This window comes from Poromitra crassiceps, assembly GCF_964638095.1.
Source record: "Poromitra crassiceps genome assembly, chromosome: 14".
Lineage (NCBI taxonomy): Eukaryota > Metazoa > Chordata > Actinopteri > Beryciformes > Melamphaidae > Poromitra > Poromitra crassiceps.
Window position 1 is genome coordinate 25,216,448 of NC_139633.1, and position 25,133 is coordinate 25,241,580.

The window sequence follows — 25,133 nt, forward strand, 5'->3', positions numbered from 1 at the left end:
AGTTGCTTTTGTTGCCTAAACCCAGCTAAGTTGTTTTGTTTGGCTAAACGTGCGATGCGAGCCGTGGCTAAGCTGTTTGAATCATTATAATGCGGATGAGGAATGGTGAAATTCCATTCTCTATCACCTGGATTCTAGAAACATCGAATGCTGACATTTTATTCTGGCCATTGGGTTGGTAACTCCTGTTAAAAAAACAGCTGGGCCCCGTTCCAATACCCATACTTGTACTTCTTTCTTGTAGTATGTACTGCCGCTGCCCTCACAAAGTATGGATTGTAGTGTGCAGCATGCATGCAAAATGCATACTATTGGGACACACTACATCTGTCGTCATGTGAGCTTCCTGAACTCCGACCTCTTGCTCACTTCCGCCGACGTCCGCAGCGCCACATTTGATTTTTTTTTTTTTTTTTCAATAAACAAAGTCTGGCAGTAACAAACAGTACATTATACAAAAAATTCAGACTAAACATTTACAAAATTGGAACAGACAATCAAATAAATAAAGCAAAAACATTAATTCAGAGTTCTAAACAGGAATCAAGATATGCATGTTTTGGTACACACTCCATGCTTGTTTGGTTTTAACATATTTCAAGGCTTTCTTAAAGTTAATTATCTCATTCATGAACACACAGCTCAGTCAGTGCGACGTAACTCCAGTAGGTGGCGGTAATGCACAAAAAGTTGTTTGCCAACCGCCATAAAACATTAGAAGAAGAAGAAGAAGAAGACGTAACTTCCTGCTGCGCAAAGGATTGTGGGGAAGATTGGCTGGATCAATGCATACTCCGAAATAGGAGCTGATGTAGTACAACATCCTGGTACTCTTGGCATACTGCATCTGACATACTATGTATTGGGACATACTAAATCTTTTTTTGCCTACTAAATAGTATGGAAGTATGGGTATTGGAACGGGGCCCTGTGCTGTGGTTGAACTAATGGCAGTGACACACAGAATGTCTCACTAAACTTCACAAACAAAGACTTCATCCACTGCATTCATTCCGGGTGGCACTGTTCAAATGTTGCTGTAGCTCTGGGGCGCCCCCGATGGCTCGTCCTTCGCGCGGCCGACCCGGGTTCGAATCTGACAAGTGATCCTTTGCCGCATGTCATCCCCCGCCTCTCTCTCCCCACCCTTCCTGTCTGCCTACTGTCCTGTTGAATAAAAGGCAAAAATGCCTAAAAAAAATAAAAAATAAAAATTGCTGTAGCTCTAACTTATTCCCCAGACGACTGTGCGTATGTCTGGCGCACACTGTGGCATTGGCCATCTAGATCATATTATTAAGGCATATCGTTGTGTAGCCAACGCGGCCATAGCTCATAAAACCCAGCAGATAACCCCGTCATCATCAGTCAACAAATCAACAAACATGTCTGCTTTTATAGCTGTGTGGCATTTTTACGAGTAAACAAAGTATGCAGAGCACAGACGTTTCTCTCTCCTTCTGCTCCTCTGGCTCTCATCCTGCTCCTCTGGCTTCTGCCCCCCTGGCTCTCACCCTGCTCCTCTGGCTTCTGCCCCCCCCCGGCTCTCACCCTGCTCCTCTGGCTTCTGCCCCCCCCCTGGCTCTCATCCTGCTCCTCTGGCTTCTGCCCCCCTGGCTCTCACCCTGCTCCTCTGGCTTCTGCCCCCCCTGGCTCTCACCCTGCTCCTCTGGCTTCTGCCCCCCCTGGCTCTCACCCTGCTCCTCTGACTTCTGCCCCCCCTGGCTCTCACCCTGCTCCTCTGGCTTCTGCCCCCCCTGGCTCTCACCCTGCTCCTCTGGCTTCTGCCCCCCCTGGCTCTCACCCTGCTCCTCTGGCTTCTGCCCTCACTGGCTCTCACCCTGCTCCTCTGGCTTCTGCCCCCCCTGGCTCTCACCCTGCTCCTCTGGCTTCTGCCCTCACTGGCTCTCACCCTGCTCCTCTGGCTTCTGCCCCCCCTGGCTCTCACCCTGCTCCTGTGGCTTCTGCCCCCCCCTGGCTCTCACCCTGCTGCTTCATCGCAAAGCAAACGCAGCATCAGCTCCCTTCCCTCCATCTGGAGAGTCACAAGGCCCATAACCAAATAATACACCCCATAAACCCCTTCAGATGTTACAATTATTTACAAAAGAGAAGCAGATGAGCAGGGAAAACACCAAGCTACATTTGAAAAAAGCTTAATTACACAATTCTATTGATATATTTCCCGGAAAAGTGCTCTTTTTGTGACAAAACCATATGAAAAATGCAATAACCAGAGCCAATCATGTGTGTGCCTTGGCTGCTTTCTTTTGAGTGCATGGATGGATGGATGGATGGGCTACCCGCAGGGGGTGCTACAATGCACTCGTCCAGGTATGTGCTTTCTCTGTTGCCATGGAGATGAAGCCTGCATGCACACTGCAAAAAAAAAAACCCACTACGAACGCAAAATGTGAAGATCTGGCAAGATGAGTGGTGACTTGTAGCACATTGCTGTGTGCTATCTGTCATTTGGACTGCAGGAGGAGGGCAGCCAAATACATTCTGACAGTCTGAGAAAAAGGGGGAGCAGGACAGATACACAGGCACACTCACACACAGGTCGCCATTGGAAATAAGAATTTGTTCTTAATGACTTACCTGGTTAAATAAAGGTTAAATAAATCAAAATAAACACAGACACACACAGAGTGCGAATCTCTCTCACACACACACACACACACACAGAACTCCATATTTTCAGCGATTAAAGGACCTATTATGCTTTTCCTTATGTTGCGTTATATAATTTACATACAGTACTGTTACAATGTTGGATATTCATATTGAACGTGGCCAATGTTTCAAATAATGAGGTAAACGTATGTTAAAGTTAGGCCCATGTGCAACAATTGCGGGCTTCAGACTGCTCTGAATGAGAGCTTACGAGAGTTGAAGGTGAACACAGCTCCAGGTGACGTCCGAAGTGAAGTCAGTCGTTTACCTGTTGTGGTGTGCTGGTCGCCTGTTTCCGTTTGCACTATTGCATGCCTGCATTATTTCTGATTCGCCACACAAATAGCTCAAAATATTGACGTTTCGCCTGATTTTAGCCGTGCTAATAAAGCTATGCTAAGTCACAGTAACAGGGGGGTGATTTTCTTTTAAATATTTTTATCATATAACTTTAGAGTAAAATCGACAATAGAAAATACTATGTTTTGGGCGTGATTGACAGGTCCACACACACACACACACACACACACACACACACACACACACCCACACACACACACAAAGAGAGAATTCCACAACATCCTAATTGAACTTTACAGTGATCAAAAACAACACGCTCAACTGTACCTTTGTGTCGAGGACGGACATGATTCTGTCTTTGGCTTCCCTCACGTTGTCTCTCTTCCCACAGACCTTGATGTGTGGATCTGCAGAGAAACGGCAGGAGGTGGAAGGAACAGGGATGAGATGAAAAGTGAGAGAAACAGCACATCTCAAGGTGTGTGTCCACTGTGCATGTGTGCATCGTCTCAAGGTGTGTGTACACTGTGCATTGTGCATCGTCTCAAGGTGTGTGTACACTGTGCATGTGTGCATCATCTCAAGGTGTGTGTCCACTGTGCATGTGTGCATCATCTCAAGGTGTGTGTACACTGTGCATGTGTGCATCATCTCAAGGTGTGTGTCCACTGTGCATGTGTGCATCATCTCAAGGTGTGTGTCCACTGTGCATGTGTGCATCATCTCAAGGTGTGTGTCCACTGTGCATGTGTGCATCATCTCAAGGTGTGTGTACACTGTGCATGTGTGCATCATCTCAAGGTGTGTGTACACTGTGCATGTGTGCATAATCTCAAGGTGTGTGTACACTGTGCATGTGTGCATCATCTCAAGGTGTGTGTACACTGTGCATGTGTGCATCATCTCAAGGTGTGTGTCCACTGTGCATGTGTGCATAATCTCAAGGTGTGTGTCCACTGTGCATGTGTGCATCATCTCAAGGTGTGTGTACACTGTGCATGTGTGCATCATCTCAAGGTGTGTGTACACTGTGCATGTGTGCATCATCTCAAGGTGTGTGTACACTGTGCATTGTGCATCGTCTCAAGGTGTGTGTACACTGTGCATTGTGCATCGTCTCAAGGTGTGTGTACACTGTGCATGTATGCATCGTCTCAAGGTGTGTGTACACTGTGCATGTATGCATCGTCTCAAGGTGTGTGTACACTGTGCATTGTGCATCATCTCAAGGTGTGTGTCCACTGTGCATTGTGCATCATCTCAAGGTGTGTGTACACTGTGCATTGTGCATCATCTCAAGGTGTGTGTACACTGTGCATGTATGCATCGTCTCAAGGTGTGTGTACACTGTGCATGTATGCATCGTCTCAAGGTGTGTGTACACTGTGCATGTATGCATCGTCTCAAGGTGTGTGTACACTGTGCATTGTGCATCATCTCAAGGTGTGTGTACACTGTGCATGTATGCATAATCTCAAGGTGTGTGTCCACTGTGCATGTGTGCATCATCTCAAGGTGTGTGTCCACTGTGCATTGTGCATCATCTCAAGGTGTGTGTACACTGTGCATTGTGCATCATCTCAAGGTGTGTGTACACTGTGCATGTATGCATAATCTCAAGGTGTGTGTACACTGTGCATTGTGCATCATCTCAAGGTGTGTGTACACTGTGCATGTATGCATAATCTCAAGGTGTGTGTACACTGTGCATGTGTGCATCATCTCAAGGTGTGTGTACACTGTGCATGTATGCATCATCTCAAGGTGTGTGTACACTGTGCATGTATGCATCATCTCAAGGTGTGTGTACACTGTGCATGTATGCATCATCTCAAGGTGTGTGTCCACTGTGCATGTATGCATCATCTCAAGGTGTCCGTCCACTGTGCATGTGTGCATCGTCTCAAGGTGTGTGTCCACTGTGCATGTGTGCATAATCTCAAGGTGTGTGTCCACTGTGCATGTGTGCATCATCTCAAGGTGTGTGTCCACTGTGCATCATCTCAAGGTGTGTGTCCACTGTGCATGTGTGCATCATCTCAAGGTGTGTGTCCACTGTGCATGTGTGCATCATCTCAAGGTGTGTGTCCACTGTGCATGTGTGCATCGTCTCAAGGTGTGTGTCCACTGTGCATGTATGCATCATCTCAAGGTGTGTGTCCACTGTGCATGTGTGCATCATCTCAAGGTGTGTGTCCACTGTGCATGTGTGCATCATCTCAAGGTGTGTGTCCACTGTGCATCATCTCAAGGTGTGTGTCCACTGTGCATGTGTGCATAATCTCAAGGTGTGTGTGTGTACACTGTGCATGTGTGCATCATCTCAAGGTGTGTGTCCACTATGCATCATCTCAAGGTGTGTGTCCACTGTGCATGTGTGCATCATCTCAAGGTGTGTGTCCACTGTGCATGTGTGCATCATCTCAAGGTGTGTGTCCACTGTGCATCATCTCAAGGTGTGTGTACACTGTGCATGTGTGCATCATCTCAAGGTGTGTGTGTACACTGTGCATGTGTGCATCATCTCAAGGTGTGTGTCCACTGTGCATGTGTGCATCATCTCAAGGTGTGTGTACACTGTGCATGTGTGCATCATCTCAAGGTGTGTGTGTGTACACTGTGCATGTGTGCATCATCTCAAGGTGTGTGTGTGTACACTGTGCATGTGTGCATAATCTCAAGGTGTGTGTGTGTACACTGTGCATGTGTGCATCATCTCAAGGTGTGTGTCCACTGTGCATGTGTGCATCATCTCAAGGTGTGTGTCCACTGTGCATGTGTGCATCGTCTCAAGGTGTGTGTCCACTGTGCATCATCTCAAGGTGTGTGTCCACTGTGCATGTGTGCATCATCTCAAGGTGTGTGTCCAGTCTGTCGCATGTACTGTATGCATCATCTCAAGGTGTGTGTCCACTGTGCATGTGTGCATCATCTCAAGGTGTGTGTCCACTGTGCATGTGTGCATCGTCTCAAGGTGTGTGTCCAGTCTGTCGCATGTACTGTATGCATCATCTCAAGGTGTGTCCACTGTGCATGTGTGCATCATCTCAAGGTGTGTGTCCACTGTGCATGTGTGCATCATCTCAAGGTGTGTGTCCACTGTGCATGTGTGCATCATCTCAAGGTGTGTGTCCACTGTGCATGTGTGCATCATCTCAAGGTGTGTGTCCACTGTGCATCATCTCAAGGTGTGTGTCCACTGTGCATGTGTGCAGCATCTCAAGGTGTGTGTCCACTGTGCATGTACTGTATGCATCATCTCAAGGTGTGTGTGTACACTGTGCATGTACTGTATGCAGCATCTCAAGTTGTGTGTGTCCACTGTGCACTGTGCATGTACTGTATGCATCATCTCAAGGTGTGTGTCCAATGTGCACTGTGCATGGATGCATGAGAGCGGATGAAAGGCAGAGGCAGGAAGTGGAAGAAGTGGGACTTGCGTTAATAAATCAGTTTAACCCAACATGACACAAACCGTCTGCATTTGTCAACAAATTGCAGTCGATCACAGAACGCAGCGCCACAGTAATTGCTGCTTTGAAACCTCCCGACTCCCATCAGAGTCATCTAGAAACCAATCTGGGTTCTATATTCAGACAGACAGTCAAGTCAATAGAGCAGGCAGGCAGGAGCGCTTTGGGTTGAAAACAAACAGCGTTCACACATTATTGTTCTGCTATGAAATAGGCTCAGTGGAGACAGTCACATGTGCCTCCTTCTTCAGTCCCCAGAACCTCCTTCTGTCAAATCACTGCAAAGGATGTAACAAGAACTCAAACTCCGTCTCCAAAGTGTGTGTGTGTGTGTGTGTGTGTGTGTGTGTGTGTGTCTGTGTGTAAGTCAGCCTGCCTGTGTGTGTGCTCTCCTCTTCCTGCCGTCACACATCAATTGAATGTACAAGTGATTACTACACTATTGACAGTAGGTCTTTTCACAAAGTTGATGAGGTGAATCCAGGCAAAAGCCATGATCCTTTATTAATTCCCTTTATTAGATCTAGACCGGAGGTTCCAAAACTTTTCAGACCGAGTACAACTATGTACCAAAGCAAATTTTTCCCCAAGTACCACTTCCCACTGCGGCCGGATACCAATTTTTTCTTTTATTTCATAAAATAAAAGTCACTGATTTAACCATGCAATATAGCGTCATAAAAGGCCAAATAACAACTAGGGATGCACTGATTGTGAAGTTCTGGCCCGATATCGATGTTTCAAATAACAACTAGGCTGTTTGTTATTTTTTTACATGATGCTACAGTTTGCTCGCCAAACACTGGAATTTCCAACACACCATGACGAGCCAATTTTCCCAGGCGCACTTGAATGCATCATAATGTGATCATAATGTCAGCTATTTGTCCAGTTCATTTCTCTGTGTTTTATCGGCTTTCAGGTAATCATTGTGCACTTCTTCATGTCTGCTTTTCAAATACCGGTAGTTGATGAGATTTGAACATTCCTGCTTGTAGTAACTAAGTGACCTCCGCTTGAAATGTCAATGGAAACCGCATATCGCTGATCTTTCCCTGAGACAGTGAAATACTCCCATATGGCCGACTTAGTTTCACTTTGATTTGAAAACAAACCACACGTGCGCTCTCTTACGTGATGCCAGAGCGCTGCAGCTGGAGCTGGGTAGGCTATTGTTGTCCGAGTCAGACCGCAAATAACCAGCACAACATTTACCCCGGCACAAAATGTCCCCTTCTCCATATGCGAATGAACGTCATTGCAAAAACTTGTCCAATTCACAAAAGGTGAAAGGTGGTTGCCACACGTAGTTAAAATGAAATGATTTGCTTCAGAGAGTTGGTGGGTAATTGAAGGGCGCGTTTATATTAAGGTGGACGGAACACACGTGGACGACACGGTGGATCAGTGGTTAGTAGTACTGTTGCCTCACAGCAAGAAGGTCCCGGGTTCGAACCCCGGTCTGTCCCAGGTCCTTTCTGTGTGGAGTTTGCATGTTCTCCCCGTGTTCGTGTGGGTTTTCTCTGGGTGCTCCGGTTTCCTCCCACCACCAAAAAGACATGTACGTTAGCGTTAATACTCGTGTCAGTGCCTCTGACCAAGCTACTGGCAAAGGAACTGGAGTTGGTTCCCGGGCGCTGCACTGTGGCTGCCCACTGCTCCTAGTTCTAGGAAGGTTCCTAGTAGAGGATGGGTCAAATGCAGAGGATGAATTTCCCCATGGGGATAAATAAAGGATAACTTAAACTTAACTTAAACTTTATAGCTCATCCAAGAGCGTGCCTAAGTGCCTATATCATACAGAAATACTATAGGCTGTAAAACAAAAGCCATTCAATAATCAAACTTTCTCCACTATTCAGCAACAACATTTGCTCACACAGTCTTTTCAAGTGATTATTTATTTTACTTATGGAATAGGTATGTAGTTGGCTCATAGGCTAAAAAGAGTGCAAAGAAATCAGTGCAATATCGTGAATCGGTCCTTGAGATGGAGCAAAATAGCGGCTGCAAATGATACGCAATTCATGGTGCTGTTAGCGGCTGCAATCCATTCTTTGTGAATTCGCCCCTCGGCGTAGAACCAAACACCATCTCCTGCAGTGCAAGAATTACAAATACAAAAATTAGCTAAATAACTAGATACCACTTTGCGATTGAAACGGCGATATCCTAATTTGTCGTGTAAATATATTGAGTGGGCACACAGAAGATCGTGTGAGTAAAGCTACTAATAGTTTGAGTAAACTGTACTTTTAGAGACCCCCTTCTCCACGAAATACCGCCGCTAAAATAACCAAACACTGCATACCTAGAGCGTCCAAGGCCTCGTCTACATCTGGCTGCGCCGCAAGGCAGGCCCCCGGAGAACGCTAATGTGAAAACACACAAGACACACAGGCCACATGCACACATACATAACTGAGTGTGCACGTTCACATGCACTCATACACACACATCCACACGTCCGTCGCACCCGCCAGTGTTAACCGTGCTGAGTGGCAGGAAGTCAGCTAAGACCCCTTCCAGGAATACCCCTCCCAAGTCCCAACACACACACACACACACACACACACACACACTAGGGCTGTGAATCTTCACTGGCCTCACAATTCGATTACGATTCAGAGGGCTACGATTCGATTATAAAACGATTATCGATGCATCTCGATGCATCTTAAATCGATGCATCACTTTTTTTCCCCAATCCATGATTTCTTTTTTCTCACTCTCTTTTTTCTCACTGTGTGGCTACTTTTAAAATGAAAGTGCATTTAGAATTGCATTGTATTATGATCCATAATTAAAATAAACAAATGCATGTACTTCCATTATATTTTATTCGATTATTTTAAAAAAATAAGTTTTTTTTTTTTTTTTTTTTTTATAATCGATTTTTGACATTTGTGAATCGATGCAGAATCGTGCACGTCCGCATCGCGATGCATTTATAATCGATTATTTTTTACACCCCTAACACACACACTAACACACACACATGCACACACACACACACACGCTGAGCATCTCAGATTCACAGTATAGCCGTCGGGGACGGGACGCGCAGAAACGAATTGATTGTTTGACTGGGTCACTGCTGGGACCTCAGAGAACCCCATTGTTTGCCTGTTTGGGCTTTTTGAGAGCTTTGGGTTGGGAGTGCAGGGGCCAGTGCCAAATGAAAATAGCTAAGGAAGAAAAAAATAGCTTAGAATCCCATTTTGTACTGATGAGCGCAGGCCTGAGTTTTATAAAAGTTCTTCATTGTGTCATCTGCCACCACATCGCCCACATCAAAGATCCACTCAAGAGAAACCAAACCAAGATACTCTTCTTCACAAGAGCGGCGAGGGCCAGCGCATGCATGGTCCAAGTTCCTCTCCTCCTTCAGAGAGCAGCAGAGTGAGAGATGGCTTGGCTACGATGTGGAATCCTGGCTTCTGGGAAGGATCTCAGTGTGTTTTATGAGCGGAGGGGACTGTGTGCGAGCCACAGAGGGCGACGTGAGGCCAGGCAGCCTTGCTACACCAGCCCTTAGAATGGCAACAACCATTTGTACTATAAACAATTATTTTTTTATGGTATTTTTTTGCTACCACAATCAATTTTAATTTATTTTTTTCCTAATCCCATTTCTCTCTTCTTTTATAGGGACATATTCTAGGAGGACTTCCTCTAGCTCCCACCAGAATGTTGTTCTTTCCTATAGGCTCTAACCGCCTACCTGGCATTTCTAATTAATTGTGTTGGACATTTTGTATATTAAGTGTATTTGCATTATCGCTATTTCTATGTCATTTCTGATGAAGGTCTTTGGACCGAAACATTATTCTTTCTGTTAATAAACCTTTCGCATTTGGAGACAAGTGTGCGAGAGTTATTTTCTTTGGATCCAGGTCGGGTTTTCCCCCGAGCTTTTGCTCCTTCAAGAACCTAAACAGAACAAATGTCTCAAAATCCCCTCCCTTATCCAAAATATGAGTTGCATCACCACAGGGTCGGCGCCGTCACAAGATGGGGGGAAACAAAGGAAAGAGAGAGTGGCCAGGGAACCTTCACAGCATCTTGTTCCACCAGGAAGTTTTCCAAACATACAGCTGTTGCAGAGGACTACACAGAGTCCTCCGCTTCCGCCCGCAGCGCCCCTCTGCGTCCATTAGGGGGCGTTTGGTCCTTCCTACTGCCCCCACTCTAACCTGCACACAGACGAGCACATCTGGCAACCATTAGCCAGGCTAAACCAGTGTTGCAGCAGTCGAGATGTAGAAGAACACCCCCGCATTTTTCAAGTGGAGTGTGCCGTGTGCTCTTGTTTGATGATTGATGGTGGAATCAGAAAAAGGGGAACAGCTCAAGTCTTAATTTGGCACACGCTACACCTATAAAAACAAACAATAACAAAAGGTAGACGGGCGCAGCTGCAAAAGTGCAGCTGCAAAAATGTGAACGCTTTCGGTCGCACGGCTTGGTACGTTCACCTGACAGAAATGGAACCTTTTGACCCTCATCTCTCTCTGTACTGGCAAAGCCCAAGCATTTTTCCAGCTAAGGCTTACATTCGAAAATACCACACAAATGGAGGGGATTAAGTCGTTTTGGCGAGGCGATTCTCATTCAGAACATCTGTGGAAATGTTGAAACGGACAACTGGCAATTGTGAGTGGCATTAACATTCTCTCACATTCAGTTAAAGCGTCACAGCCTAATAGGCCCTTTTTACGGTGGACGTCACAGGGGTAGTTAACGCACGCATCGCGGTATCCAAACCTCCGCGCAACTCAAGCCCAAACGAGAGAGATCCCCGGAATACAGGAAAAAAACGTCTTGTGCCGTATGCGTATAGACGCTGGACATTCCCACTAGGAATATGACGATGTGCGCCACTGCAACTTTGGCGATGTTTGGATCCTAGACCCATCCTGACAGTGAGTACGGGTCAAGAAACCTCACCCCATTGAAAGAGTTAGCTTATTTGTGTCAGGTAACCTGTCTGTAGCTACGTGGAGGAGGCGTCTGGATCGTCCATATTTCTATGACAGCTGAACCGCTAGTTGTAACTTTCTGCAACCAGTGCGGCTCCGCCCACAAAATACGTCATGGCTGTTTACTAACAGTAAAAGGGTCTATAGAGCCCTGAAGGCGATCGATAGATTGATTCGGCTACATTAAATCAAACAATCAGTCATCACTATAGTGGAAGTGGATAGTCAAGAAGATAGCTGGTAAAAGTCGCAGCGCCACTAATAGAGAGCCAAAGTGAAACGTCACTTCCTGCTTCAGCAGCACTGTACCAGAGATTTTCATCTGCCATTTATTTTCCCATAGACATTTCGTAAAATGCTTATAAAAATAGTTTTACTTGTTCAAACCAAACGGTTCAGATATATTTAGAAACCGGAGAGACCGCATAACATTTCGCTCCGTAACGTAAAAAGAAATGCGGGTTTAAAGAAAATATTTTTCGATGTTGTTTTTTTAAGTTTTGGTCCGAGTGAAATGTTCTATGGTCTCTCCCGATTCGAAAAAAAAAATAGCTGAACCGTTTGTTTTGACCAAGTAAAACAATTTTTAAAGGCATTTTACGAAATGTCTATGGGAAAATAAATTGCGGAAGAAAATCCCTGGTACAGTGCTGAAGCAGGAAGTGACGTTCACTTTGCCTCTCTATTCCATTTAACAGTTCATTGCGAAGGTATAATAAGCCGAACCTGGCTTGTGTGTCAGCGGTACGGCTCCTCGCTCCTAAATCACTGACAGTGAATGGATGATGGCTCGCTCCGGAGGCTAACAACTGGCCTTATCACACTTGTGCAGGTGGCAGGGAGAGCGAGCCCAGGCTGATGTATGCTATAGATGGAGCAGGCGTTTTGATGGAGTGTGTGGGCCAGTATGGCCATTTCAAGGGCAGGGTGGTGATGGCGACGGCGAACGCTAGCTGTGGATGAGTACGAGATGCGTACGAGTGATGGAGGAAGAATGGCATGTGGATGCCTGTCAACATCGATTTGAGTCATCTTCCCGATGGCTTCCTCGAGGGTTTTACCCCCAGGTGTAGCGTCGTCATTCCTTCTCTGTAGAGAGGCGAGACTGTGAGAAGGTAGGAGATGTTCTTTCTCTTCCTCTTCCCCACCCTCGCCCCCTCCCTCCCTCCCTCCCCCTGACCCCAGCTTGTTAGAACACATGGTCAGGCGGCCCACATGTGTCTCGTCTCCGACGAACACAAAAATGCAACACATGCATTGGCTCATAAGATAACTGCGAGTGATCGGCCAACATTCTTCCCCGCTCTGCTCTCGGTTTACGCAACGGCGAACGTCCGACAGCCAACAAATCAGGGGGTCAGAATTTTAAATAGTCTCACGGCGCACACAGGGAGTGCATCACTCCCCGACGCGGGGGCGCAGGTTTTTGTGAATGAACCGATACGTGACGTGAATGCAGGCAGGATCACAACAACAGCTGATTAGTTTATCCGGAGGGGAGGGAGGAAAAGGTATTGGAAAAGATTGCGGCGCCGTGTCAACATTTTCGGTGCCGGACTGAGGAGGAAGTTACGTCACGTCACTGGATTCCACATCTGGCTTGAAGACGCACACTGGTTAACTCTCTGGGGGACAACAAAGTAGGGGCACAGCTACACCTAGCCCCCCAAACCCGCCAACGCCCCCACCCTCCAACCCCCCCGGAAGAGCTTTACATAGCCGTGATCATGTTTTATTGGCAACAGAGCGGCCCGCTGGAACAACTTGGCCATTAAATGCGTAAACTCCCACCCCTCCGCCCCCGTAGAAAATCACAAATTCTTAGGTGCAGATGAAATCACTGAACAGCGAGGAATGGAAAATATGCAAAGCTTTCATCGTTGCAAACTTCCCAATTAAAGTGTGAACAATGAACGCTAACGCGACCTTGACATTCTTCTCTCTCTTCTCTGGCTGAGTCTAATGACTTTCCTGAGAACATTCTTCTGGTTAAAACAACATCGCCACTTAAACATTAACCTGACTTCAGGGCGGGGGTGTGGGGAGGTTGTCTTGGGAGATTCACACGTTAAATTCAGTTTAGCACATTTAGTGTGGTGTTACCGCTCACACACTGAGGCCATTTACACCTGGCATTAACATGCGTTTTCTGTCATCAGATTGCAATCAGATAGTGCTTGGCCACATTAGTCTGATTGAGAGGACACATTGCATTTACACTTGTGTTCAATGTGTACACAATGCGTCCCTGACCACCTCCGGAGGTGGTTTGGCCGATCAGATTGCAATCCGTCTTCAATGTGTCTTGGGGGCGTTTACACCTGTACTTTCCAGTGGTCAAGCACAATCTGATTGCAATCTGATGGCAGAAAACGCATGTTAATGCCAGGTATAAGAAATTAAGGAAAACTACAGCTCATGTGCTGGAGATAGAGCTTATAAAAAGTATGCATTTGGTTCATCATACATTCGGACTGCTTATTTGATATCAGACTTATATGCTCTAGTGTTACAGTCAGCCCCTCTTGGCTCATGTATGATTCATATTTATGGCTGTCTATCGAAGGAGTGGACGTTAGCGTTTCCTGAGGGGACGCCTATGTCCATAATAGGCTCCCGTAGGCAGTGTCAGCTCTCCCTTTTTCCCCTCGCACAAGATGGCGGCACCTGGTCGCAACAGCGTGCCTGTTAGCGTTAGCGTAGTCTCGCTGGCTAGCCTCCCCCCCTGGCTGCACGGAAACAGGCAACTGGGATAAACCCTCCCCTGCTCTACTCTGCTCTCCCATTGGAGCGACTGTTTCAGTCGCTGCAGGATGTCCGCTCCCCGCTTATTACAAGCTCTGTCATTGGCTCCGACAATGTCAATCAGAACGGCTTCTGCTCCCTCCTCCCTGTGTGTCGCTGTAAATAGTGCCCTGCTGCCGCAGTGAAAACAAACAACAACGCTAACTAGCTAGCAAGCTAACGGCAGAAACCTACACGCTAGCTCGTTGCTACACGCTGAAAATGGCAAGTTGGATTGTTGGAAACTATTTTCCAAGGGCACTGCCACTAAGCGCCGCCCATTGCAATTCCACAATGGAGACCTGCGCCGCCAGACTCCTCTCACGGAAGGGAGGGGAGGCTGGCCAGCGAGAGTAGCGATAGCGTAATGTAGTCTATCTGTTTTGGAGACGTCCTTTGTTTTCGTGCCCTGTCCCTGTGACGTGCATGTCCAAACTAAACGTTCCTTCCTCGCGCACAACATGAGACTGAGCTGGTTGAGAGACGCAGATGCATCGCCTGAGCTACAACAAGACAACTAGCCAGCTGAGCTAACGTCTATCACCTTCGATGACAGCTGTTTGTTTCATGCTACACGTTACGGTGGCATTGGTGCTATAGTTGACCCCTAGACATGAGCGTTGATCAAGCTAGCGACGCTGGCCCGTGACATCTACTGTCGGTCCAGCATTCATCAAATAGCCCTACTCAAAGCCACACTCAAGGCAAAGGCAATGAAAGCAGTGCATGGTGTCCAGCAGGAGAATCATCTGGGTCTTAAAAGAGAAAAAGACGGGTCACCTTTTTTAGACTTGGCTCCGATCTTCAGTTTAGAAGGCCAGGCTATCTGTGTTTTGGTCTCGTCCATGACCTGGAACAGAGAGGGGGCGGGACACACTCGTCAGCGGGAATAACAACATGTTATTTTAACAGATGAAATATTTCAACGTGAAAATGGTTCCTGCAACAGTGTTAAATATGTACAGTACATGTGTTGTCATCTATAAACCTCGCTTCATTGGAAAGCTAAGCTAAATGCAGCACAGGTGTCACAGCAGCCATGAGATATTCCACACACACACACAAACAATGTAGTAGTGCAGCATGACATGAATGTGGATGTTCTTTGAGAGAATTCACTACTGCTCACACAGTATAGAGAGCCGCAGGACTGAGTCCGGAAAACATCGATGCTAACACTCCCGGTTCTTCACTGTTTTCGCCTATGGGATTTTTGAATGGGTTTTTGGCGCAATGCTTCAAATAAGGTCTGTGGTTAACAACGCAAGCTTATTCAAACGTGAACCAGTGTTCAGCAGGATCATCTTCACACATGAGGACCACTTTTATGAGTTTTGAAGCTTTTACGTGCCGTTAAAAGGCCGGCTAGCTAGCAAACGGCTAAATGAGACTACACTGTTGAGTCGACGCCGACGGGGATATTATACGTCAATAACGTCATCGCTTCAAAGGACGAACACGGAAATTCTCTTTCCCTCACCTAGTTCAGCCCGGGGTAATCAGTGCACAGCAGCGCACACATCAACAACACTCCAGGTTGAGTGGTGACGTGACGTGGAAGCCTATGCGTCACTGTGTGTAGTTCTGGATTAGCTTAGCACGAGCTTTTTACTTCTAGGGCTCGCATTTACGCTTCAAAACTCATGAAAGTGGTCCTCATGTGTGAAGATTATCCCACTGAACACTGGTTTGCATTTGATTAAGCTTGCGTTGCCCAGAGACCTTATTTGAAGCATCGCGCCAAAAACCCATTCAAAAATCCCATAGGCAGAAACAGTGAAGAACCATGAGGTCCGGGACTTCCGCATTCCGACTACAAAAATACATCATCCCTGCGGCTCTCTATTACTAACAGCCTTGCGGTGACCCTTCTGTGTGTGACTGTGACTTTGGTCTGAACTGTGTGTGTGGACAGTGCTTCTCCTCTAGCACACCCCGAAACTCGTTTCTTTCTCCATGTTGTTGACTTTGGAGAGCACATATGAAACATGGTCTTTCTTTGCCATCAGTAATTAGACAGAAGGGCCTTTTTACACACGGAGGAAAAATAATTCTTCCTTACATTATTATTACTAGTGGTTCCAGGGAAGTCAAAGGAGCTGAAAAGCGTTCATTCCAGTTTAAATGTGCCTTTGTGATATAAACTTATAGAATGTTTCCAGACACTGGATCATTTTTGCTCGACACCCCCGCCCTCTTCCTGAAAAAAAAAAAGTATATATATAATATATATATATATGTATATATATATATTCATCGAGTGCACTTGGCTTTGGAACACGTGAAAAATGTCAACAACGATCTATGCGCGAGCACTTGACAAGTCTACTACTCATCGTAACCAGGAGCATATGCACGCCATGTGAAAAGGGGCGGCGCTGGTAGTAAAGAGGAAGAAAAAAAGCTGAAGCGCTGGTCCAAGAGGTCGTTCTAATCAAGGAACCTGTTACACAAGCTCTCCTGCTCCTCCTCCTCTTCACCATGAGGAGGGAGGGAGGGAGGACTCTCCTGATGGGACCCATCCTCGTCCTGCCTGGCCCTCCCCCTTTGTTTTCAGAAAGGGTCCTGTCGTCTGTGTTTGTTTTAATGCGTTCCAGGGGTTCATGTTTTCGGGGCTAGAGGAGGAACGGAGCCGTGGCGGCCGGCCTCTCTCAGCCACGTGAGCTCGCACCCGAGGAGGAGGAGGACTGCAGCGAGCCGTTATACGAGCTCCAGCCCGCCGATTAGCTTTCAGCGGCCGTCCAGTGTGTTATGCAAGGAGACACACTGAACTGAGAGAGAGAGAGAGAGAGAGAGAGAGAGCAAGGAGACACACTGAACTGAGAGAGAGAGAGAGAGAGCAAGGAGACACACTGAACTGAGAGAGAGAGAGAGAGAGCAAGGAAACACTCTGAACTGAGAGAGAGAGAGAGAGAGAGAGAGAGAGAGAGCAAGGAAACACTCTGAACTGAGAGAGAGAGAGAGAGAGAGAGAGAGCAAGGAAACACTCTGAACTGAGAGAGAGAGAGAGAGAGAGAGAGAGAGCAAGGAAACACTCTGAACTGAGAGAGAGAGAGAGAGAGAGAGAGAGAGAGAGAGAGCAAGGAAACACTCTGAACTGAGAGAGAGAGAGAGAGAGAGAGAGAGCAAGGAAACACTCTGAACTGAGAGAGAGAGAGAGAGAGAGAGAGAGAGAGAGAGAGAGCTGCATCAAGTGCAATCAGCTTTCTCTGCAAAAATTGGATCTTCGGATTATTATTATTACTGCATTTGACTTTTACAACTCTATTAAAATAATTTTGCATTTACTATTAGTATTGGCTGCGCTATGAAATGAAAGGAGAGACATTAATGAGGACAGCACCCTGGTTTTATTCTCGGGGGAATAAATCATAAATCTCAAAGGGAAATGGTCTAAATTCCGACCATATGCTGTTCTGGAAGTGGCCTGCAGGTCTGTTTGGCCTCCGCTACAACAGGTTCTGACAGCTTCTCCTCTGCCAGTCTCACACACACACCTGGAGAGCAGAGGGACGTTTCCTCCTCTGCCAGTCTCACACACACACCTGGAGAGCAGAGGGACGTTTCTCCTCTGCCAGTCTCACACACACCTGGAGAGCAGAGGGACGTTTCTCCTCTGCCAGTCTCACACACACACCTGGAGAGCAGAGGGACGTTTCTCCTCTGCCAGTCTCACACACACCTGGAGAGCAGAGGGACGTTTCTCCTCTGCCAGTCTCACACACACCTGGAGAGCAGCAGAGAGATGTTTGGAAGGAGGCCTGATCTGCTTTCTGCAGTTAACACACTCGAGGTTCATGATGATGGTTGAGTGGAAGCCTCTTCAAGCCTCACTGGTTTTCTACAACATGTTATAATCAGATATATAAGGGCGGCCTAGGCAAGTGACAGAATTGGGGTGCCTCTAGACCACTACTCCACCATTAGCGAACCAAAATAAAATACATTTTAAACCACTCGAAGGCAGAAACATCATTTTGCTCAAAGCAACTGCACTGATTTGATCAAAGCCAGCTGGTGAGACCCACGACTTGTTTTTTTGCTAGGCTGTAAATTAATTGACAGCGAAAAAATATTAAAAGCTCTTCCTACTGTACAAAGACAAGTTAGTCCTAGGATCCTGCATTCCTCCACAAAAACGTATAATAGCAGATAGTTGCAAGCCAACAGATCATTGCAAAACACATTTGTACAACAAGTGTGTGCCGTGTTGATGTTGAGTTGATGTTTTCCCCTACACTCCCATGCTCTTGGCCCACGCTGCAGGTCTTTGGATAGCAGCATTCTCTAATGGCAGAGAAACATCCTTCCAAAGCTGTCACACTCATGAGGTCTCTTGGCTGTGGTGTTGTTTCTACTAACCAAGAGGAAAGTCTTTCTTCTATGCGATGAAAATCAAAACGATCCCCTTAAGGCTATCTTTCACTCGTACGTATACATTGAAAGAGTACAATATTTTTTGTATGGAACAGTTCACTCGGGCCCGGCGCCACGGGGGGGTGGGGCGGGGCCATCAATTGCCCCTCATCATACCAATTAGGGCTGCACAATGTTGTTCCAGCATCATCATCATCACAATGTGCACATACACAATAGTCACGTCATAGAGACACTGCATGAAATAGGCCACGCCCATCACGACTAATGTAGAAGAGAAGCCATCATTCACTCTGATTGAAGGGTTTTGTTAAGAGTAGGGTATGTTACCTTTACAGCTTTCGCGGCTGTGAACCGTACGTGGGAAGCCTCTGGTGTTGTGCTAGTCTTCTTTAGCTTAGCCTAGCTCGTAGCTGCTAACAAGATTCTACTAAGAGCGCGGACCAACTCTGCAGTGGAGAACTGGCACTTGATTTCAGTACAGCAGTGAACATAATGGACGGCCTCTCAGCGATGTTCCAAGCTCTTTTCCAGCTAACTACGCTAACTTTACTCACTTAGCATCCTGCAGCTCACTCTGACTGCGGCTAAAAACACACTCACTTACTACTGCGGTCACCTAGTGATGGCCAAACGAGGCTTTCTGACTGACATCTGCTGGACAAATAAATGTACTGCAACCAAGACACATGCTCCATTATTGGTTCAGAACAATGGACCTTCTGGGATAGTTTTGGATTTGATGCGCCATGCACATTCTGTTTGACTGCACTCATATTGAAGGGTTATTTGGCCTGTCTAATTCCATATTTCTATTGTTGTAATATGAAGCATTTTATGCTGCTGTTATGTTTATGAAATGTTCTATACAAACAAAGATCCACTAACATGTCATTTTCACATGGGCCTGCTGGTACAAATAAGCTACAGATTATATATGTATGTATTTTTGGCAAAGTATGTAGCACTTGGGTGTTGGGTACATACATGTGTGCTTCGTTTAAGTGGGTTTGAAACTCAAACCGCACTCAAACTTGAGTGCGCCGAGCTGTCAAACCAGTCACGTGAATGAATGAAGCAAGACAACTGCTTCATATGTCATAAAGTCACGTGATTGTTCCCGGACCAAAGCAAGCCACAACTGCCTAGCGAGTAACACGGCGCAGCTTCGGTGTCAGACGTAACATCACTAGCGTCACCCGCGCACAAAAGGTTACGCACTAGGCCACCTTCTTAACACATTGAGTGCCAAGGACGTCTGTGGACGTCCTAAAAAAAAGTAACGAGAAGTGCCAAGGACGTCTGTGGACGTCCCAATATCATAATTCATATTATTCCATAATTCTGCTGTTTAAGGTCGTACCCAGCCAGTGAGCATGAATCCCTTCAACGGATCACACGGCGCCACCTTAAAAATCTACCCGGCAGCTGCGCCACCCTAAAACCTTGGCGCTCAGATCCTTTACTTTGTGCAGGAGAAAGCCGTGATCAAAGAGAAGCCGATGCATGCTGCAGCCAGAGCCATATAGATTGCTCTGTCTGCAGCTGACAGTTGGCTGCGATCCGCGCCCACAACTGAGCTCCTCTGCCTCTGTCTATCTGTCTGCATATAGTTTCTCCACACGATTACCCGCCAGAAAGGCAGCACCCGACGCCGAACGGCCAAACCTTTTCCTGCAGTCCCGTTTGGCATTTCCTTGTCGCGCTGGGATCCGCCCGGGAGCCGCCGTCAGCCGCCCGGCGCAAAAACGGAGGCTGCGAAAATAGACTGTGTGCGTGTGGGGAGGAGTTTGCAGCTCAGGGGGGGAGAGGGGGGTGCGGCACGCAGGCTGCACAGAACTACACCACGTCACTACATCAGAAAATATTAGCTAGAGTCAGTGAATGTGCTTGAAATTAGAGTGCAAAAAGTATTCATAAAAGTGACTTTATCTTGAAAAGTAAAAAAAGACAGCAGAAAACCCTTGAAAGTGCTCTTCTTTCAGAGGCTGTCATTTCATAATGGAACTGTCTAGAAACAAAATTTCTTCTTTGAAAGAAGCAGGAGTGTCCAATGTTTCATTAGAGTCCAGCCCTGTCCATATAGCCCTAATAGAAAAAATTCTATAGCTGTTTTCAACTGAATGGAAGTGAATCTGGCACAGGCTCCAGACAATTTTACTGAAGCGCTGTGGCACTCAATGTGTTAACAGGGGCAAGGCTTGATAGAACTATTCAAGTCATTTGGTGAACATTCTTGTATTTTTTTATATCGCAATATACTGTATATCTCAGAAACAAAATATATTGCAATGTCAATTTGTTCCAATATCGTGCAGCCCCTAATAGCAATGTTCTAGCATTAACCCGCCTTGCTTCCTTACAACTGCAATATTAGAAGTCTCGTTCTGAATTAGACGTCTTAGTTTTATAGTAGACAAGAGAGCTTCCCACGGTTATCTACATTCAAAAGCCACAAGTTCACTCCATCAGCTGGACAATTCAATAACAAGCTCCTAGGACATTGTGTTCCTGATGATGCAGAGAAATCCCTTTTCAAATTTGCTCTTTCAGCTTCCCCATTTTTTTTCGTTTCATTTTTTAAATCAGTCTCTGGGGCCAATAACGGAGCTTTCTGCTTTTTAAATCCGTCTCCGGGGCCAATAACAAAGAGGTTTCTGCTTTTTGTCACAAAGGCGTTCACCTCAACCCGCGACCAGAAAAACCTTCTCCTGGCCGAAAGGAATTTAACGCGGCCCTCAAACTCTCAGAGGTGGTTAAAAATGGCGGTGGAAATATGAGAGCGCCTGGCCTGGGAGATGAGTGATTGTGAACCTCATAAAAAAAGGGGGGGGGAAATCATTCAAAAACAAATCTAATGCAATATGTAAATAGGAAATGTCCCATCAGTCCTCTTCCAGCAGGTATATGGTAACACAGCTAATACAAAGCAGAGCAGAAACCTATTAAAGTCAGGTGAAACAATGGAGTCTCTTGATAGTCGATGCAGAAAAAATATTAAAATTTCATTGCCTTTTCGATTTTTCAACGATCAACTTTTTCTCTATAGGGTCTTGTTCCGAGGAACTTGTTTCCTGTCCAGCAGCGTTGCTGTTCTTGGCAGGCTCCTGCAGATGGGAGTGATTTCTGACAGACCACACACCATTTTAAAGGCTGGGACGGCGTTTATTTTTATGAAGGGGGCCAGGCGGCAAATACCTCTCAAATGGGTCAAGATATTTGCACAAATTAGGTTACCTATACATTTAATGTTCCAGGCCTTTCTTCTCTCTGCCACCACGCCCTCTCTGGAAGGCAGAAATGCGTATATTATACGTAGTAGTAGGGCCATCATGGCTGTGATGATGGCTTTCAGGGCCTCGGCCTTGAGATGATTGGCTCCTTAGAAGTTTGTTGTTGCTGCTGCAGGTAGACGTGCGCAGAGATGTGAATCCAATCAAACAGGATATCGTTTAGGCAATGAAAAACGGCACATGTGCTTGACACACGTGACTGTGTGCATGTGTGTGTGTGTGCATACATGTGTGTGTGTGTGTGTGTGTGTGTGTGTGTGTGTGTGTGTGTGTGTGCATACATGTGTGTGTGTGTGTGTGTGTGTGTGTGTGTCAGACCAGCAATCAACATAGTAGGAGAAAGACCTGCTTCCTGCCCTGTTCTGCAATGGTGCAGCTGTTGATTCAGCTGGAATGTGCATGTGTGTGTGTGTGCGTGTGTGCGTGTGTGCGTGTGTGCGTGTGTGCGTGTGTGTGTGTGTGTGTGTGTGTGTGTGTGTGTGTGTGTGTGCGCGCGTGTGTGCGTGTGCATGCGTGCGTGTGTGTGTGTGAGACAGAGAGGGTTGCTGGGGGAGGTAAAGGGCTTGTGAGCAGTAGAGCTAAGAGATTGACTGTGAAGAGACGGCGGAGCTCGAAGCAGACAGCCTAAGCTTGGGACCACCATCCCCACGAGGCTCTGCAGTCTCAACTGAGTGCCATGCTAACAAACCGAGTGCTAACTCGCACCGCAAGCCCCATTACATGCGGGGCTAAGACCTCTGTACCTTCAGGGCTAAGCTAAACATACGCGCATGCTTTTGAAAGAGTAGCCCACAGTGCAGAGAGGGCACTTTTCGCGAAAACATCCTACTGTTGAAATGCATCAAGGGAAATACGCTTGAAGGCACGGAACAAAAGAAACCAATTTCAGTTGCTTCACAACCACCGAAACATTTTCTTTATATATTTTGTTGTGATGGCAGCATACAGGCATTCTCGTTTCAACATCTGATGATTTTCTGCCCGCCAGCGCCGACCACACATATCATTACTTTGTTTGCCCTATGTCAGCGCAAAACGACACGATGTCAGTCAGCGCTGCGAAACTAAACGAAAATGGATTATTATGTCTGAACGCAACAGCACTTGTGTGTATCATGCCTGGCATTATATACACAACCACACACTCCTGGGAAAGGAGAGATGGAAGGGAGTGAACTGGCCGGGGACTCAAAGGCATCTCTCAACTCCACTCCCAAAAAGCTCTTTTGTGGTTCCAGCTATCTGGTTCTCCAGCTTCTCGGCTCTTCAAAGGCCCCATGGCTCAACTTCTCCTCCTCAGCGCTTCAGAAGGTTTCATGGTCCGCGCCGTGCCAATGGTCCGCACCGTGCCAATGGTCTGTGCCATGCTTTGGCACTCCCCAACAGTTCACAGTCCAAATGTTTCACTCTGCAGAAATGTGTCGAACTCTTTCAACGGGGCACGTGTTGGTGTTGTTAAATAATCAAGTAGTCCGCATGCAGAGAAATCCCCTGGTTGCATCAGACTGATGAGAGCGGTCAAGCCGTTTAACAGACTGACAATTGGAAATGACAAGAAGAGACAGCAGGAGGGGAGAAGGAGTGAGGAGCACTAGGGAGGGGGACAACATGAAGCAGAGACTAGAGACAGTAAGACGGAGAGAAAGATGGAGGACAGAAGGGGACATGCGAGCTGCATGGTTCGTTACCCAGCTCTGTGGTCCCACTTTGTCTGCAATAGGGCCTTTTTCGCAGCGGCCATTTTGTGTCCAAAAGGCAGGAAGTAGCACAGGTGGCACCAAAACATTAATTAGGGTTTCCAACTTCCAGTCCATTTAGTTGTTCCAGTGCTGCGGCCCTAATTAGTGAGTTGGTTGCACATGTGTTTCCCCTGCCTTTTAGACACAAAATGGCAGCTGTGAAAAAGGCCCATCTTTTCAATCTTTTCATCTTTTTCATCCACTAAATAAAGTACTTAAGAGGGAGATGGGACTGCCTGCTCTATAGAGAGCCAAAGTGGAACGTCACTTCCTGCTTCAGCACTGTACCAGAGATGTTCATCCGCCATTTATCTTCCCATTGACATTTCGTAAAATGCTTATAAAAAGAGTTTTACTTGTTCAAAATAAACGGTTCAGATTAGGGATGCACCGATCGATCGGCACGTGACCGGAAATGGCCGATTTTCACGTGATCGGCCTCGATCGGTGATCTGTTCCGGTCACTCTAAATAGCCGATTCTGTGAGCCGATTTTCACATGACGTGCGCGCACCCCAAAGCACCGAGACAGGCACCCAGCCACCACACCACACACGCCAGCATACCTTCCTCGTTGTGGATTTTTTTCACCGTCAGTGAAGTAGACAAAGCTCGCAGTTTGTCACACATGCAAGTCGAAAATAAGCCGTGGAGACAGAGGTGCGGCCGTGTCCCGCTCGGCTGGAGTCCAGTCAGAGCAGCTCGCTTCACCTCGGCCCCTCTCTCTCTGCTCTCTCTCCCCGGGAAGCGGTGCTCCAGCAACCCGCCACCGCGCACAGCCGGCTTGGCGAGGTGAACGCGAGCATTGTGTCCAGTATGATAACCATTCCCCGACCTGCTTTTCCATTCCACATCAGCGCTGCTGCCTCAGCCTGTCAAGTCATGTTGTAACGTGACGTGGATACAGGAGACTGAGACTATTTGTTTCGTATTGCAAATAGAACGACATGAGAACGACGGACATAATAATAAAAATGCATCGGACTCACAAGTGTGCAACGTTTTCTGTGCGTGACGATATTTTTTCGGATGGCAGATAAAAATACGCATACCAAACTTCGGACTGTGTGTAAACTCCGCCTGATATTCAGACTGAAGATCGTTACTGTAACTCATGAACTCATTTCCCCTCTACTCAAGAGGACTGGTCTGGAGCCAGTCTATAAACTCCTTGTCCATGGATCATTTTGATGTTCTGTTGCATCTGTTTTCTTTTGGAAAAGTAAATGCATGATAGCTGTGGGATATAGGCTATTGGATTTAATTTAATTTTTGTATTCATTGTATTTGCACAAAAAAGCTCTGTCCAGTAGCCTAACCTGGAACACTTTTATTTTGAGATGTGTTTGAGTGAGAAGGTCCTACTTCATGCAAATGATAAGAATTGTTTATTTGTTTATTTGGATCCCCATTAGATGTAAGAATTGTTCTATGAATCTTAATTTTTAAACAAAGTTACAAAAACGTTTGTGTAAGCTGTCAATTGTTGTTTTTAGAAAAAAAAATCGGA

The 25,133-nt window shown here is 46.5% G+C and overlaps 1 protein-coding gene across 1 annotated transcript in view; it reads right to left on the reverse strand.

Annotated features, from left to right (window-relative positions):
• Positions 1 to 25,133, reverse strand: part of bicc1a (BicC family RNA binding protein 1a) — a gene marked incomplete at its 5' end in the record, with an annotated part of 98,444 nt that overhangs the window by 41,321 nt on the left and 31,990 nt on the right. Inside the window, 2 exons of the mRNA XM_083650510.1 lie at positions 3,304 to 3,383; positions 14,996 to 15,065. Coding sequence (XP_083506636.1) covers positions 3,304 to 3,383; positions 14,996 to 15,065 — 150 coding nt within the window. The remainder of the gene's footprint in view (positions 1 to 3,303; positions 3,384 to 14,995; positions 15,066 to 25,133) is intronic.